Source organism: Parasteatoda tepidariorum, chromosome 1 (assembly GCF_982258835.1).
Source record: "Parasteatoda tepidariorum strain Cologne lab strain chromosome 1, Ptep-v5.0, whole genome shotgun sequence".
Taxonomy (NCBI): Eukaryota; Metazoa; Arthropoda; class Arachnida; order Araneae; family Theridiidae; genus Parasteatoda; species Parasteatoda tepidariorum.
In genome coordinates this window covers 34,251,157-34,268,713 of record NC_141755.1, presented here as the reverse complement: position 1 = coordinate 34,268,713, position 17,557 = coordinate 34,251,157, and the positions used below count along the sequence as shown (strand labels likewise).

Genomic DNA, 17,557 nt, shown 5'->3' with positions numbered 1-17,557 from the left:
TCCCTAGTTTCCCTTGTTAGTGAAAATATTTATGTCTCTACTAGAATAAAAATTTAATCCCGTTGGCAAAATAAATTATAAGCCATTCATGGGGAAAAAATACTAGCATTGAACTTGAGAAGTAAAATTTGATGTGCCTACTATTGTAAAAATTATTTTGATTTCTCTAACTCCAAACAAATTGTAAGCTATTCTTTGACACAAAAAATTTGTAATTTATCTCTAAAAGATATAGTTTCATCAACTTAGAAAAAAAGAATTTTATGTTAATGCTATTAGTATAAAAATGTTTTTAAATCCCTTTTTGCCAAACAAATCGCACGTATTTTTTCTTCACTCCAAAAATGTTAAGTAAAAATATTACATTCTACCTGAAATTATTTTTTATTAAATATATTACATACTTAATTAAGCAAAACTTTTCATTCCAATTAATAAATATAGTTGAATTGCCATATTCATATAAACTATTGAAATTTTTATTGGGATTCTGTAACATCAATTCCATCCAAGAAATACTAGCTAAATAATATTGAAAAAGAGCTGCTACAAATTATATCTATTTATACTCCATTTGTTCTTTTGCCCACTCACCTAACAATGTAATTTAAGCCAAACAAATACAATTCTTGGTCCAACAAGAATAACGCTAACGAACTGAAATGAAGAATACAAACTTTTGTCCCCCTATCTTTTCTGTTGACGAACTCGTGCATTGAGTGTTCGATTGCGCAAACAGTGCTTAACCAACTTAGACTCCAGAACACATCTAGTACTTCTAGAAAAGAAAGAAAAGAAGCACAAAAAGAGTAAATGAGAATGTTATTCTAGATCTCCTTTTTTCTCTTCCTGAGACTGAGGTAACGACACAAGAACAGAATGATTAACGAGATAGTGCTTACAATGAACATGTTCTTTTGGTTGCAGACGACTATTTTTTCTTCTTAAGGGATTACCTAAATCTATAAAGAACATGAATGCCCATTCCAACTATACCTGAACATTTGCGTGTGAACGATCAGAACCAATGCAAAAAGTTAGATACGAAAAAAGTTTTTTTTCTCCTTGTGTTGCATTTTCCATAATTATATTTTCATTTTTTCATACACAAACAGGCGAAAATATATAGTAATATTCTAACATTTCCCCACATCAAAATTGCCGCAGAAATATAAATTATTTACTACTGAATGCCAAAACCTGACCTCTTTTTTAGGGACTTCAAAAACCCAACGTAAGCTCTCAATAGTTATTTTTCGACGTTAAGTTGTAGTTTATATTGGTTCTTTGTATTAATTCAATTTAAATTTTTTAAACTAAAGCACATATCAAAATTTAGTTTAGGGGAAAAATGCTCATAATTTGTTAAATTATTAATTAAATAGTTTTTTTAAGTTATAAACATATTGTGCTAGTTTGTACACTTTTATAGCCAATATTTTTTTTTCCAGTTATGTGGTTATCTTTTTTTTCTCAGTTATGGCTATCATTGATTCCTATTATTGAACTTACATGATTTATCATTACTTTTAATTTTGTAAATAAATGGACTTTTAAGACTTATCATTGTGTTTCGTAGTTCTTATTTATCATTTCGTTGTTCATATTTATCATTTCGTAGTTCATATTTATTATCATTATTTCTCATTTTTTCTTATTTACGGCCACATTTGATTGACTAAGTACTAATGTGTACTTGCGAACGAAGGACAGCAAAACTCGGAGGAAATGCTTAAAATTTTTTGAAAAAAATGCTACTACAACATATTTTATTTTAACTAAGCACAACATATATTTTGTTTCTAATGCACGTAAGATAAAATAAAAGTTATGACTGTACTGGAGATGTAATTGAACTTAGTGATGCGTTTATTTCATTAGAGTTTTCATAAACACGAACTATAATCGTTTATAAATTTATTTTTAAGCCATTTCTCTAATAACTCGAGATTTATTCACTTATTAAAAATAACAAACAGTTTAAAAACTGAATACTACCAAGTACCAACTAAGCTCAACTAATGAAGCTACTTAGTTCCTAGCAGCTTGGTACGTGTTATGGCCGAGAGGGCTAATCTGTCAATTCATGATCGACAGAACGGGGGCTCGAGTACCAGCGAGTCCACCTCTCCTTAATTTGTGACCCTGGACTCTTAAAATATGATGCTCTCGCTCACGCATGGATGGCAGCGTTCTAGTATTCCATATTCTAATATTCCGTATCTTTTACTATGTGTGAAATAACAGGATAAACTAATCAAACCACATTCCACGGTTCATTTGATGAAACGTAACTCTAATGCTCATTACCTAACTAAAAGTTCAACTTTTATTATTTAAAGAAATGCTTTTTCTTAGCTCAACTTTTACACGTCATTTTACTTATAAGAAATCAGCTGGCTTTAACGTCATAGGTGTGGCTTTAACGTCACATCTGTGGGTATTTGTGATCCTCTTCTTTAAGTGCAAATACTATGATACAATTAAATTGATCTTAATGCGTATGAAAACATTTCTTGTCAGTAATTTAACAAACAAAAAGTGTACAAAAAATAAAAACATACCAGTGGGAAAGTAAATAAAAAAATATGATCACATGTACTGTAAGAAATTTTAGTATACCTCAACATCACAAATGGTGACAACTGTAAACCAAAATGTTTTACAGTTTACTAAAATAGTTTAATGAAAACCAAATCTCTTGAACTTGCATTTACTTCAATATTTTTTAGTCAAAAAACAAGTCTAGTTGCAATATATTGGTTAAATCCGTTTTAGTAAATGTAAGTAAGTAAAAGTAATTTATTTAACGGACAGAAACTAATAAGGAGTTTTAAACGATCCAAAAAATAAAAAGGATTATAATGCGTTTTTCGTTACATGTGGAATAATATCCATTATCTGTTTCCAAGATTTCAAAAACTAATAAAAAACATAAGTCATAACATCATGCAGTTTACATGATGTTAAGAAATCCTCACTGATATTAATCACCATCTGTTCCCCTAACTATTTTCAACCAAATCAATAGAAACAAAATGTTTTATATCAGATAAAAGATGGAGCGTTCTTCCTTTTTCCCCCTTTAAAAATTAATCAGTTCTAATGGTCTTGTATAAATTTGAACTTAATAGGAAAAATCGAACATTTTTATAAAAGTAACTGCTTTTTACTGGCTTTTACTTATGATTAAACTTTTACTTTTTCAAAGTTTTGCGTGCGGCAAATATAATTATGATTCCGAGTAGTGGTTCAACTACTAAAATTAGCTTTTATATTCTAATGATTAATTTAAATGTAGAAAGATGAACAACAAACATTAATCAATCGGAAAGTTTGAGAAATTAAAAGAAGTTTTATAAACTGCACTTGAAGCTGCTATTTATTATTATTTTTTATTATCTGAATACCCATTCTTCGCATAGGGAAAAAATTTAAATAATCAATTAGTTAGAGCTGAACAACACTTCAAAATATTTACTAAACTGAATGATATATACCATCATAGTTAATGAAACTAGAATAATTCCATTTTTTTAAATTTATTTATTGCAATATTTTGTCCTGTCTGGGGACTTTACGTTATCAGATTAAGCAAAACACGTTTTCAGCCAATACAAATGAAGATTAAAAATACATTCAGTATCACTTGACATGATACTCTTGCTCGAGGCAAACTGACTGTCAAAATTTTTCACAATCAAGCCATTTTCTCTGATACTTATGACATTCGGGTTTTTTTTAAATCTCTTTCTACGGTACCTGTTTTAAAACCGCACTGTTTCGATACAGTTTTAATAGGTACAAAATATACTCATACAAAAAAAGTTCCAATAATAGTATATTTGGTACCCACTGAAACTGCACTAGTTACCATAATACCAGTAGTACATATTACCAAAAATACGTCATTGGCGTCAATAATGATAAGATTTTTTAGTTTCCTTTAAATGAATTAGTACATTTTCTACATGAATTTAATTTTTTAATACTTTGCTTAGTTTTTTTAATTCCAATTAATACTTATTATCAAAATTAATTGAGCATCGTTGGCGTCGAAAGAAGTAAGACGATTTTTTACTTTATTCCTAAGCGAATTAGTACCATTTCTCAGTTATTTTACTTTTCATTACATAGCTTATTTTATTATTTCAATTAGTACCTATTACCGAAACAAATTACGCATCGCTGGTGTCAATGTAACACGGCGAGTTTTTGCATTTTTTTTAAACGAATTAATACCATTGCTCCATTAATTTTGCTTTACAGTACATATCTTATTGCTATTTTTTTCATTTAAATTAATTCGATAAAATTAATTGAGCATCATTAGCATAAAAATTTGTAATGATTTTTAACTTTTCCCCTAAACGAATTATTACTATTACTCCAATAGTTTTTTTTGTTTTAATACTTAGCTTATTTTTCGTTTAAATCAGTAAAAAATTTTTAAATTAATTCAGATTCATTAGCGTCAGTAATGGTTTAGCAATTTTTTAGGCTTCTTTAAAGATTTAAATTATTATATTACAATTAAAATTCATTGTTTTGAGCTATAAATTCAAAAAGCCCCTACATAGTTATTTTCCAGGTATGTTTTATAATAACAATCGGTTAGCTGAATTAGAATTCTAACGGGGATTCGTTCGGCGTTAATTTTTTATTAAGTACCTTAAACGTGATTTTTCCAAATGTTATATTTAACGCTCATTTAGCGAAATTTCTAAAAGTCTTTAAAAATTTATTTTTTTTGCCCAAACTTACATTTTTAATCATTTATATATCTGCAACCAATGCGAAATAAACAAAATATTATTTCCTAACCAATAAGAATAAAAATCTATAATGAAAAATTCAACTTAATTTGTGAGTCAAACTTCGGGAACCTTTTTCACTAGGTCAAATACCATAAAATAAATAACATACCTATAAATATCTTGGGCTAACCTCTATATTAACTAAAAGTTAAATCCGTAGAATATTTATTTTTTCTTAACTTTAAAAACCTTTTGGATGCTTAAAATATTTATTTTCTATTCAAGATTTTTATATATATTTTTATCAAGATTTTTGTTTATATTTTTATATCTAGATAAATTTATTTTCTACTTCTATATATATTCAAGAATTTAGCTATTTATTTATTATGCTAACTTCATGTTAATTCTAGCTATGTTAACTCCATTATTATGTTAGCTCTTATTATTTGTTATGTTAAATTTGAATCTATTTGAATAAGTATTCTAAAATACACTTTTAAGTTGCGAGATTTTTAGTAAAGCTAACTATTAAATTAAAGTCAGACCTAAACACGTGCATTCTTTGAATAATGAAAAAAAATTTATGGCTTCGAAACTCTTAAAATAGAAGATCTGCATAAGATCTTTCTGCAATCTAGCATACGTGACCATAACAAATAAGTCAAAAAAAGAGGTTAAAGGTTTGTTTCTTTTACGTTATTTTTACATAAGAATTTCCCGTCATAATTCTGGAAAAAATATTTTTAAAAACATATACAAATTAGTTTTTTCAATGATAATTTAATAAAAATAAATATATTATTTATTTTGTATTTTTGCCGTTTGAATAATATTAATGTATCTTGAATATTATATTAGTTTAATTGTTTAATAATACTTAATTACTTAAAAACACCTATCAGCAATCACTTAATTAAATTAATTTATTGATAATTTTTTACATTAATAAATTGAACAACAAATATCTAAATTTAGAAAAATACATTAATAGTTATTTAAAAAGTATGAATAGTTATTTAAAAATCTTTAAATTATAATTCTTAACTTTATAATTTTTAAAAATTTTAATTCGTCAAAATTATAATAATGTTAAAAAAAATTATTTGAAGGGTGATAAAAAGAGGTGTATTTATACAGTTAAATTGCACTCTTATCTCTTATTTCTTAATATAATTTATAACAATTAATACTAAAAGAAAAAACAAATATTTTTAATTCTAACTAGATAAAACTTCTCTGAAAAAAACGCGCTAAAAAGCAACAGAAATTTCATAAAAAAGTAGCAATAAAGGAAACGAAGGAAATAAAAATATGACCACCGTAGCCGACGTCTTCAGGGGGTACCGGCCTCGGTAGCCATAAAAACAAAACCATTTCTAATTGAGAGAGAAGCAAATGCCTAAAGTGCCTGAGGGAGTTAATTTAGGCATTTGCTTCTCCCTCAATTAGAAATCGTTTTGTTTTTATGTCTACCGAGGCCGGTACCCCCTGAAGACGTCGGCTACGGTGGTCATATTTTTATTTTCATTTCCTTCGTTTCCCTTATTATAACAATTAATTATTAAGTATATTTGAGACTTGACCAATGAATCCGATGATTTAACCTAATGTTAATCAAGGTGATTAATTTTCTCCCTGACTGGATTATTAATAATTTTTAGCTTTCTGGAATAGTAAATTGACAATATAAGAATAATTTTTTTAAATTTTAAAATATCATTTTTTTATCATTTTTTGTTTACAGGGATCAAATTTAACATAGTTTACTTTGAAATTAGTTTCCCCATTTAAGGAATACCTTGAAAATTTTTAAGAAAAATCATTTATTGAACGTAAAAAAATTGTATTTTTATAATGTCTAAAAGAAAGCACGTCTAAAAGAATCATATGGTCATAGTTCATGAATGAGACAATCATTATTTAAGGTGGGACACTATACACCCTGACACCCTGAATATATACTCCCCCTAAAAAAAACATTTTAAAATTTGTTCAAAGGAAATTTTGTCTAAAAATTCATTGTTCAGGGAAAATATTTTCAAATTTACTTCATTGCTAATAGTAAGTGTGATAAATTTGATAAAATCCTTTTTCTCTTTGAAACCAGATTTTGTCCATGATTGCTACACAACGTTCTCACTAAGAAAAATCTCGGCATAAGTAGTGTTTACATTTTTATAGCTGAAGATCTTGCATTTGTGTTTCTCCTATTTCACAAACTTTGTTAATTCTATGCTAATTATTGTTATGGTTAAGTTGTGGTCAATAATAGCATTTTCATAAACTTATAAAATCTAATTTATTGTACAAATCGAATAATTTTTTTAACTTTATTTTAAGTTTTTTAACCTGCGTTAGTCAAGGATACATGCTTAAGCTTTCGCCATTTAATATTTTTTATGAACTGAATAATAAATTGAGTGAATAATTCTTAGCATACTGAATGAATAAAAGACAATATGAATGAAAAATAATCTAAGGTAATCAATAAATACACTAAGCAATGGATTAGAGAATCAGTAAGTTTACGTGTTGGTAAATGGACTATGAAAATTGATATACCTATAAAAATAAACCTGTAATTTATATAATTTATAAATAATACGTCGGTGACTCAATATTATTTTATTTTATTGACTGACATTTTATATTTCACTAACTTCCTTCCCTGATATTTTAGATGGGTTAGCCCAGTATGAGCATCGAGGTAGCTGGCTCTATCTCTGATTACAACCACCACCATCACCAGGACTCAACTGCCGATAACCAATCACAATCACCGCGCTCCCGTACCTTATCTACCTCAACCCTGCTCATCAATCCTGAAGATACAACAGTTCCTACTCATAAGCGCATAACCATTTCCCAGGTACGTTTTTACATGTCTTGTTTTGTTATTGTGTACTGAACTAGTAAATTATTTCAGAAACAATTTGTTGCTTTTTTCCTAAAACTCTTTTTTGTACTAATTAAAGGAAAAAATATTATTTTTAAATTAATTTGAATTTCCTCATTTTTGAAAAAAATAAAAATTTAAAATGTTTTATTCAAAAAAAAATTTTAATGTTAAATATAAATATATATTTTTATTTTATTTTCAGAGAATTCGTCTGTCACCATCATTTTGTTTAATCTTTTTGCTGTGCACCTCTTCAATTTTATTTGTACAGGTTCTATTTCAAGCGGGTGGTATTGACAATTATTCTCCAATCATCTGCGATAGCTCCTTCAACGACAAAGATGATCCTTCAACTAACACACAGCAAAAACTATTGTAAGTGGACATTGCTATACTAATCAAAAAAAATTGTAATCAAATTAGCAATTTGTTTAATCACACTGCACTGTAAAAAAATTCCTGATCAAATTACAGTAAAATCCATTTTTAACGGAACACGTAACTAAATAAAACATTCCATAAACCGCAATTTTTACAATAATTCTAAATGAGAAAGTATTCTAAATAAGAAAAATATTAGAAATCTGTCGTTTATATTATAGAAATCAAATAAATATTAGAAATAAGTTTGAGCAAAATCTGTCGAATAGTTCCTGAAAAATGACTTTTAGAGCTATGACTTTTTCAAAATTCGAGTTCTCAGAAACTATTCGACCAATTTCGTTCTAATTTTATATTTTACCTTTCAAAATTGTATTCTTTAGAATGAAATAAAAGTTGTATACCTTATAATTCAAACTTTTCTCGACTATTATTAAAAAAAAAATAATAAAAAAACTAAATATTTATTAAAATGTATATTTTGCATGGAATAAACATATTTTGCATGGAATAAACATATTTTGCATATTTTGTATTTTGCATATTTGAATAAACGAAATTTATGACTGTGTGCAAAAAATTTTCAACTCGTTTAAAAAGTTCACGAGATCACGCAAAAAGTAAAATTAACGTTAAGGGGTCCAAACATTACACCACTTTTTGTTCTTTTCCCGACTTCCGTGTCTGGTCTTTGTACCTGACATCGTAACTTAAAATATCATTTGCAGAAATTAAAGAACATATTTAAAGTGTACCTCTAGAATCTTTAAGATTGCATGTTAGTACAAGAAAAGCCGTTCATTAAATCAAAAGTTATTCGTCATGTTCACTTTGTATTCTGAACACTGTGCTTAAAAACAGTATTTATAACAGCTTTAACTCCAATCTGTCTAAAATATGTCGGATTTCAAACAAAATATCGCGTGTATAAATGTTCAATTGAAATCTTTCAGTTTTTAATCAAATTTTTTATTATAATTATACATATTTTTTCGCATTAAGAAATTATAAAATAATAGATATCTAACTACTTTTAGTATGGAGAATTATGGGGAAAACGTTTTCTTCTAAAATAAGTTTCTCGTCCAAAAAGCTACTTTTAGCATAAAAAATTATTTAAAAAAATGCTTGTCTTAAAATAAATTACTCGTCAAAAAAATGCAAACTACTTTTTGCATTAAAAATTATTTTTAAAAAAAATGCTTTTCTAAAATAAATTACCAGTTTAAAAAGTTTAAATTACTTTTAGCATATATATATAGAAAATTAGGAAAAAAATGCTTCTTATGAAATGAATTACTCGTCAGGTAAAATCAAACTACTTTTAGAATAAAAAATTATAAAAAATATGCTTCTTATGAAATAAATTATTTTCCAAGTAAAATCAAACTACTTTTATCATAGAAAATTATGAAAATAAGGTTCCTCTAAAATAAACTACTCGTCACATAAATTCAAACTACTTATAGAATCGAAAAATATGGAGAAAAAAAATGTTAAATGACTCGTCAAGTTAAATTCGAAAAATTTTCTATTAAACTTAAAAAATGTTCGTAGTCTAAAAAATACATCGATGTTGTGTAGTTCTCTTTTCAAATTTCGTTCGATATACTTTTTTTCGATGAACAAATATGCAGAATATATTGCCCCATGACAACGCTAGTCGAAGTAAGAGTATGAGGCTTATTTTAACAAAAATGAAAAATATCCTAAGACTTACAATAAAAAGTATATATACTGCAGTGAGTAATACGACTAGAAAGATTTTTGAAGTGAACGATTCCTATAATAAATTGCCAATCAAATATTTTCCATATTGCTATTTTTTCATAAACATGTTTCGAACAAATAAAAAAGAATATTTTTTTCATAAAATGATAAAATGTGAATATAAATTGCGGAGTATGTGATCGCAAGAAAATTTTTTTTATTTTGTATTTGTTATTCTATTTTATTATATTATTTTCATATATTTATGAAAACTAACAATAGAAACAAAATAATTCAAAACGCAAACAGAATATAGTGACACAGAAATTTTTCAATAAATTTTTACGCAAAAATTGGGTTTTGTATACTACACGCTTGAATTGCATTCATACATTTTTTATTCTGTATTAGAATATTGATTGGAATAATATATTTATAAATTTTTAAAACTATGTTTTATTAATATTATTATATATTTTCGAATAGTAATTGGGTAGTTTATTCAGTTATATGTAGGTATCTCAAACTCAATTTCGAAGGATTCATTGAAGCATGAATTCGAGTACTATGCACCATATATTTGGTACATTCAACTTGTAGCAATTTAGTGAATATTTTTCATTATAAATTTTACGTTAAAGAACTATGTTTAGATTTATATTCAAAAGTGAAATGTTTCGTTGACATTCATGTCCTCAAATTAGAGAGATGCAGAAAACTATAAACTGTTATACATAGCTATAAATTTTGTTCTTCGTACTAAAAACAATGTAAATTTTAATTTGAATATTTTGAAATGAAAATTTGATCTGAGCGTGCTCTCGTCACATTTATATTCTGTTTCAGGCCGAAATAGCCTGGTTGGTAGGACGTTGGACCCATGCCCAAGGGATCATGAGTTCTGTCCGAGCCAGCCGAAGACTCCCCTGTCGTAAATGGTGATTGGTACACGTTAAATATGGTGGGTCGAGCCGTGGTGACTCATGGGATAGAGCGTTCGCCTCTCAATGAAGTGAACAGGGTTCGGTTCCCAGAGATGGTTGGACGATACGAATTCCGCTTCCAGATCACACAGCGCTGACATAAACTATCCTCATTGGTAGACGGATCATGGGTTAGAATCCCCATGCCACCAGATGAACCGTTGAAGGTTTTCATGGTTTTCCTCCCTATGTAACGCAAATGCGGGTTACATCAGAAAGTCTTCCACGAAGGCAAAATTTATCCAAATGCTTGATCCTGCAGTTCCCTTGTCTTCTGAATTGGATTCAAAATTACAAGGCTTCGGTGATGAACATTGGTATCCGTAAACTCAAAATAGGGTCGTCTGTTCAACGATGATTATAAAATATAAAATAAAAATCATGATGGGTCACAAAGCCCTCCAAGTTTCCATATCAAATTAATGCATCTGGGGGTACTGAATTGGAGATTGATCATTCTCTGGTTCAGATCAAAATTGTGATGTGTGGATGAACAAATGGATGCATGAATGGGTCCAACCTTTAAAACGGGCTGTGACGTGTGTGGCTAAAATCGTATTCTTGGCCATAAATGGAGTCACTGAAAAGAAAGAAGCGCACCCATTGCCTTTAATTTGCTTAGTTTTCCCAAGTAGGCATACTGATATTTGACAAGTTGTATTAGAAGCAGCAACAACATGTTCTGCTACACCATGATGATCATATGTTGAAAGTGTTGATAGTTCTAGTATTCTCGAAGTGAAAATGCGTATTTCAAAGCAAAAAGTACCAATTATAGAGCAAAATATCCACTATTAATGCATCCTTTTTATAGTGGAAAATATTTCGTAATGATGATTACAAGTGACAAAATTTTCATTTTGAGAATCAAATGTTTTCTAAGCAATCAATTACTATTTAGCTTTGATACTAAACCTTTTTATTTCATGTCACTTTAAAAAAAATAAGCTAAGTGTTGAACCACAATATCGGTATATTAATAATACCATAATACCAAATAAACCTTTTAACCAAATACCATTAATTCCATTTAACCAAATTCCCCGAAAATTAGACATAAACTTGAACCGTATTTCCTTTCAACTTAAATCTTATTATCATGAAATCAGGGGGAAATAATAATTTACGAAATTAATATATTAATAACACGGTCCAAACTTTTTAACAGTGTTATCTTTATGCCTTATGACCTATTATAAATAAAAGATTATAAATAAATTGCCTCATTTTTTTTTTAGGTTAGCTGATGGTGCTCGTCTTCGTTTTCCGAAAACAAAACGCCGTTTGCCACAGTGCATCATAATAGGCGTACGCAAGTGTGGAACAAGGGCTCTACTAGAATTTCTCAATTTGCACCCAATGATTCAAAAAGCAGCAGAAGAAATCCATTTCTTCGATGACGATGACAAATACTCTTTGGGACTTGACTGGTACAGACGAAAAATGCCTTATTCTTTCCCGGGGCAAATAACTGTCGAAAAAAGTCCAGCCTATTTCATAACTCCAACTGTCCCCGATCGCATTCGAAAGATGAATCCTTCTGTGAAACTCCTCCTCATTGTCCGAGAACCCGTGACTCGTCTGATATCAGATTACGCTCAGCTGGCCTCTAACAAAGCGAGGAAAGAGAGGACATTGGCATCCTTTGAGGATTTGGTCTTGAGGACTGATGGATCTGTTAATGTCGGTTACAAAGCTGTTCGAATCGGAATGTATTCTTTGTTCTTTCCGAGGTGGCTAAGAACGTTTCCCAAAAGTCAAATACATATCGTTGATGGAGACAATCTTATTGTCGATCCTCATGGCGAAATTCGGAAGATCGAAGACTTCCTTGGTCTGGATCACAGGGTGCAAAAAGATAACTTTTACTATAATGAGACTAAAGGCTTCTTTTGTGTGCGGAATGCTACTGCCGACAAATGCTTGAATGACAGTAAAGGTAGAAAACATCCAACAGTTTCGCCATTTGTGATCAAAACCCTGAAGAAGTTCTACGCGCCACACAATAAGCAATTCTTCAAACAATCTGGCATTTCTTTAAATTGGACTTCCGATTGAAAAAGATGCCATTTATAATACTTGTTCAGTTTTCTGTTATCTTTGCTACAGGTGTCCAAAAATGCCCGACAGTTTCAGAAATAAATTAATAAAAACGAACGGACATAGAAATGTATCTTCCCCTTAGGAAGCCAGAAAATTTCTTGTCTCAAAGTTTCAAAATTATTTTCAAATTTCGTCAAGAGAGGGCGCATAAAGCTAGGAGGAGAAACTAAAAAACAATGTTTTTGGAACAAATACTATTTGCGTATATCAATCACGTGAAGTTGTCTGAGGACAAAAACAATGCCTCAGTATATATTTTAGATGCTCCGATATTCAGCACATTACATTGTTTAATAGTTTTTCTCTAATCAGCAGAGCTAACTGTTGAACTTCCTAACTAATTTCGATTAGATTATTTGTTTTCTGAAATGAAAAACATACTTTTCTACTTCTTCCCATTTTATTTGTATCAATTTTTTAATTCACCTCTAAATTTTGGGACGTCGGTAAATTAAATTTGAAAATAATGTGTAACAAGACTTCTTAAAAATTTTTCACGCGAAATTTCTTTTACGTTATCTCATATATGTAATATGTTGTAGATATATTACATAATAAATATATATTGAGACTTTATGTTTAAGGTTGATATTGATATAATCGAAAAAAACTGTTCCTTTGTTCAATTACATTTTTAGAAATTTGTTAACATTTTTTTTTCCATTTAGTTTTTTGAATATTTCTTAATTCATTAAGATTATAGTGTATAGATTTCACATCAGTCCCAGAAGTTTCTGAAACATTTTTCTGAAGAAAAAAAAATTTGAAGGAAGTGAATAATTTCGTTGTAAAAGGAAAAAGACATATCAAACCAAAATTTTGTAAAGAAAAGGGGTAAATTCAGACTACTAATAAGCTGGCGAAACTATTTCGTTTCTTTCACGGATTTATCTATAAAAATTAATTACAAAAATTTCGTAGAGAAAAAAAAAGAAAATCTTCATTGCAAACAAAAGTTTTGAAGCTAAATTTTATGAACAGATGGGTGAAATATCAGTTTATTTAAATGTTTTAAAATCACGGTACAGAAAAAGAGTGACACGTACTCATAGTTACTCAAAATTGATTTTAAAAAAATATATATATAACACTTTTAGTGACATGGATAACAGAAATATGAACAAGTAGATTAAAGCATTTAACATACATATCATGTATAATATTGTTGTCATTTTCTTATCCATTCTTATTGAAATTTTTCTTTTGATATGTAAACTTTTTTATCAAAGAATAATGAAAATTTGTATTATATTTTTCTTGATGTTTGGAAGTTGCATGACAGTATCACTAAATTTAAATTTGACAGAATCATTTTCTTCAATTTATTGATAATAAAATTTATGACTAAAAACTAGTACGTACGCAAATAGTGTATTGAAAGATATACATATTGTATAAAATTAAATATGTATAATAGTGTATTGTAGTATTAATGTATTGTAAAATTTCATTACGTTTTAAGATGAACTTAATTATTAATATATTTTGCTTAGTTCATTATTGTTGCTGAACATTTTACATAAATCAAAACAAAACAATCATTTTTAACTAATGAAATTTCACAAAAAGAAATGTGTACATATACTTTTAAAAATATTTAAAGTGGATTAGAAGTTTATGTACTGTACATTTATATACAGCTTGTTTTGTAATCACCAGTCTTAATATAAATATTAAGAATCACAAATAAATATTTAAATCAAGAAAAAAAGTTATTAAAATCTGATAAAACACATTTGAGGAAGACGTGATTAAGAGCATCAAAACTAGTTTGATCTCCTGGTGCAGGTCTTGAAATTTGTAATATACACTTCCTCGTTACTTATTATTCAACTTTTGTTTAAGTTCTGTTTTCTTCTTTCCTCGCCTAAGTATTAAGTTTCGACACTGTATACTTTTTTCTTCATTTTTGGCAATGATTGAATATATATTAATAATGGTGATTGTGAAACATTCTTTATATATTGCTAGATTTTTCTTTATAAATCATGATCAATGGTAATAATAAAAATCGTAATAATAATTAATTTCGCATAAAACATAAAATAATTTTCATTTCCCATTTTCTTCTTGCATGAAGTTATTTTTCAATTTCTAATTTTGGCTGACATAAAAATATTGTTTCATTCCTCACTTTTCTGAGATGGTAATTTTTCGTGTTCTCAATTTTTTCTGTTTCAAAAAATACCCTGACATTTCTTCCGATACCTTTCTTTATAGATTATGGTCAACGACAGTTTTACTAAATTCAAATAATTTTTCTCGTAAAATTATTTTTTTTCATAAAATTATTTTTATTTCACACTTTTTTCTGACATAAAAATAATTTTTCTTAAAATTTTGTCAAACATTAAAAAAAAAATTCGATTTGTAAATTTTCCATGGTAATTTTTTTTTATTTATTTACTTTTTTTTGCTCTTATTTTTAACATTAAAAACCTGTCATATTTCTGACATCTTTATTGTACATAATGGTCAAATGACATTTAAATTAAATTCAAAAAATCTTTTCACATAAAATCTTTTTAACATAAAATAATTTTCATTTCCCATTTACTTCTTACCCGAAGTCATTTTTCAATTCCTAACTTTGGCTAATATGAAATTATTTCTTTTATTTCTAATTTTTCTGAGATAGTAATTTTTTGTGTTACCATATTTTTCTGAGATTAAAAAATCGTTAACATTTTTTCCGAAAACTTTCTTTAAACAATATGGTCAATGATGATTTAACTAAATTCAATTCATTTTTTTCTTCAATTCATTTTTTTTTCTTCATTTTTTTCTTCATTTTTTTCATTTCAAAGAATTTTCATTTCTTACTGTTTCTGACACAAAGTCATTTTTTAAATTACTAATTTTGTTCTGGCATAAATTATTTTTTTTTTATTTATATACATTTTTTATAAAGTTTTGATATTCACTTTTTTGGCATTAAAAATTTCATCAACAAAAATTAATGAATACACGAATTTAATGACAATTACATACATATTTTTACGTTTTAAGTCGCATAAAATGTGCCATATATTGTTTCATGTTTTGTTTACCATTTGTTTTTAACATGATTATCATAGTTTATTAGAACCTTTAACGGATACTATAATATCATCTGTAATGCATTTTAAACTCATTTGTATTCTTATTTATTTCTACAGAGTTTATATTTTATCTTTAATGTTTTTTTTTTTGTTTATTTATTGTTTATTACCAAATCTTGATGTAAATAACAGTTACTATATATCAGTTGTTACAAATTATTCTGAAATTTATTGTACAGATGTTTAAGTATACAAATGTTTATGAAGCATTTATTATTTAGGGAAGTGTCGAATAGCATGAATTTTCTTATTTATTAACAAGATGCAGATTAGATGTGATGAATTTCATAGAAAAAATTAAAATTCATTACTAAGGATACTGACTGTAATTATAAAATTATTAGTAATACTGATAAGATATCCTATGTTTTAGAAATATTATTAAATTTTTCATTAACGATATTGATTAGATATCATGAAATTTCATTTTTAAAAAAAATATTTTAAATTCATATATAGAATCGAAACATTGTCAAAACACTATTAACTCAATATTTGCAGAAAGTTTTTTTTTCTTCATAGATATCTCGTTTTCAATTCAAAAAATGTAACCCCTTGTATGTGAAATATATTTGAGAAAAACGAAAAAGGGAGAAAAATTTTCTCTTTCATTTTGTTTGTTATTATCCTCAAAATGCTCAAAATATGTTATTTTTGAAGAATTTTTTTTAAATGAAATAAGTACTATAATCAATATTTCACGTGTATGAGAAATGTAAATGGATTACAGTAGTTTTTTTTTTCCTCAAATTACAGTAAAATAAATCAAATGGCATAATTTTCAAGATAAATATAATAAACTAATACAACAATATTATTATTTGTATCAACTGTTCAACATTTATTTCAACTATCAACATTAGTATTTATATCAAATTACAAACATCCAACAAATGACGCGAAACTGACAAACTTTTAAAAACGCCATCTATTAGAAAAATGGTAAATTACATATTATGCATTGGAGGAACTGAATCGGGTTTCACGGAATTCCCGAACTGAATTCGAGCAACGCAAGCAAGGGGTTAATCACCTGTTAAATTAGCTTCCTTCAAAAAGATAAAAATTATTTTAAGTAATCATTAATTAAAAATATTAAAAAGAAACTGATTTTATTTTAATTTACCGTACTATCTGACACTCCCTTACTTTTAAAGTTTATTGAAACTAGTATACTGAACACTGAAGCTTTATTTTATGTTAGATAAATGGAAAAATTAGCATGAAAAATGATAAATAAATTCGTTATAAGTTATCTGAGCAGTCTTCCTTTGTTTTAGATTTTACACTTATTGCACCAATCAAATAAGAAATTTAATAATAAGGTAGAATATTAATAAGTCAAATCGCAGTTTTACTTGTACGATGTTCAAAGCTATAAAAATGAAAAATAACAGTATGTAAATAAAATGGCGGTTTTAATCCGTTTATAATTAGGATAAAAAATAGCAAAAAACCATTTTGATCACAAAACAGCTTTAAACTATCAAATATACAGAAAAAGTAAGTCTGTTTAAACAGTTTTTTTTTCTATTAAAAATATGTTTTTCTTATGTAGAATTTACAATTATTTTTTACAGTGTATTCACTCAATCTAAACAAACAGCTTTAAAATAACTT

The 17,557-nt window shown here is 27.4% G+C and overlaps 1 protein-coding gene across 3 annotated transcripts in view; it reads left to right on the top strand.

The window, feature by feature from the left end:
- LOC107440390 (heparan sulfate glucosamine 3-O-sulfotransferase 1) overlaps nt 1–17,192 on the top strand; it is a 158,288-nt gene extending 141,096 nt beyond the window's left edge. For all 3 annotated transcript variants that reach the window (XM_016053298.4, XM_071180019.2, XM_043050510.3), the window contains 3 exons: nt 7,441–7,629; nt 7,862–8,034; nt 11,972–17,192. In XM_016053298.4, coding sequence (XP_015908784.1) covers nt 7,456–7,629; nt 7,862–8,034; nt 11,972–12,791 — 1,167 coding nt within the window. In that variant the 5' untranslated portion in view covers nt 7,441–7,455 and the 3' untranslated portion in view covers nt 12,792–17,192. The remainder of the gene's footprint in view (nt 1–7,440; nt 7,630–7,861; nt 8,035–11,971) is intronic.
- Nucleotides 17,193–17,557: the final 365 nt, after the last annotated feature.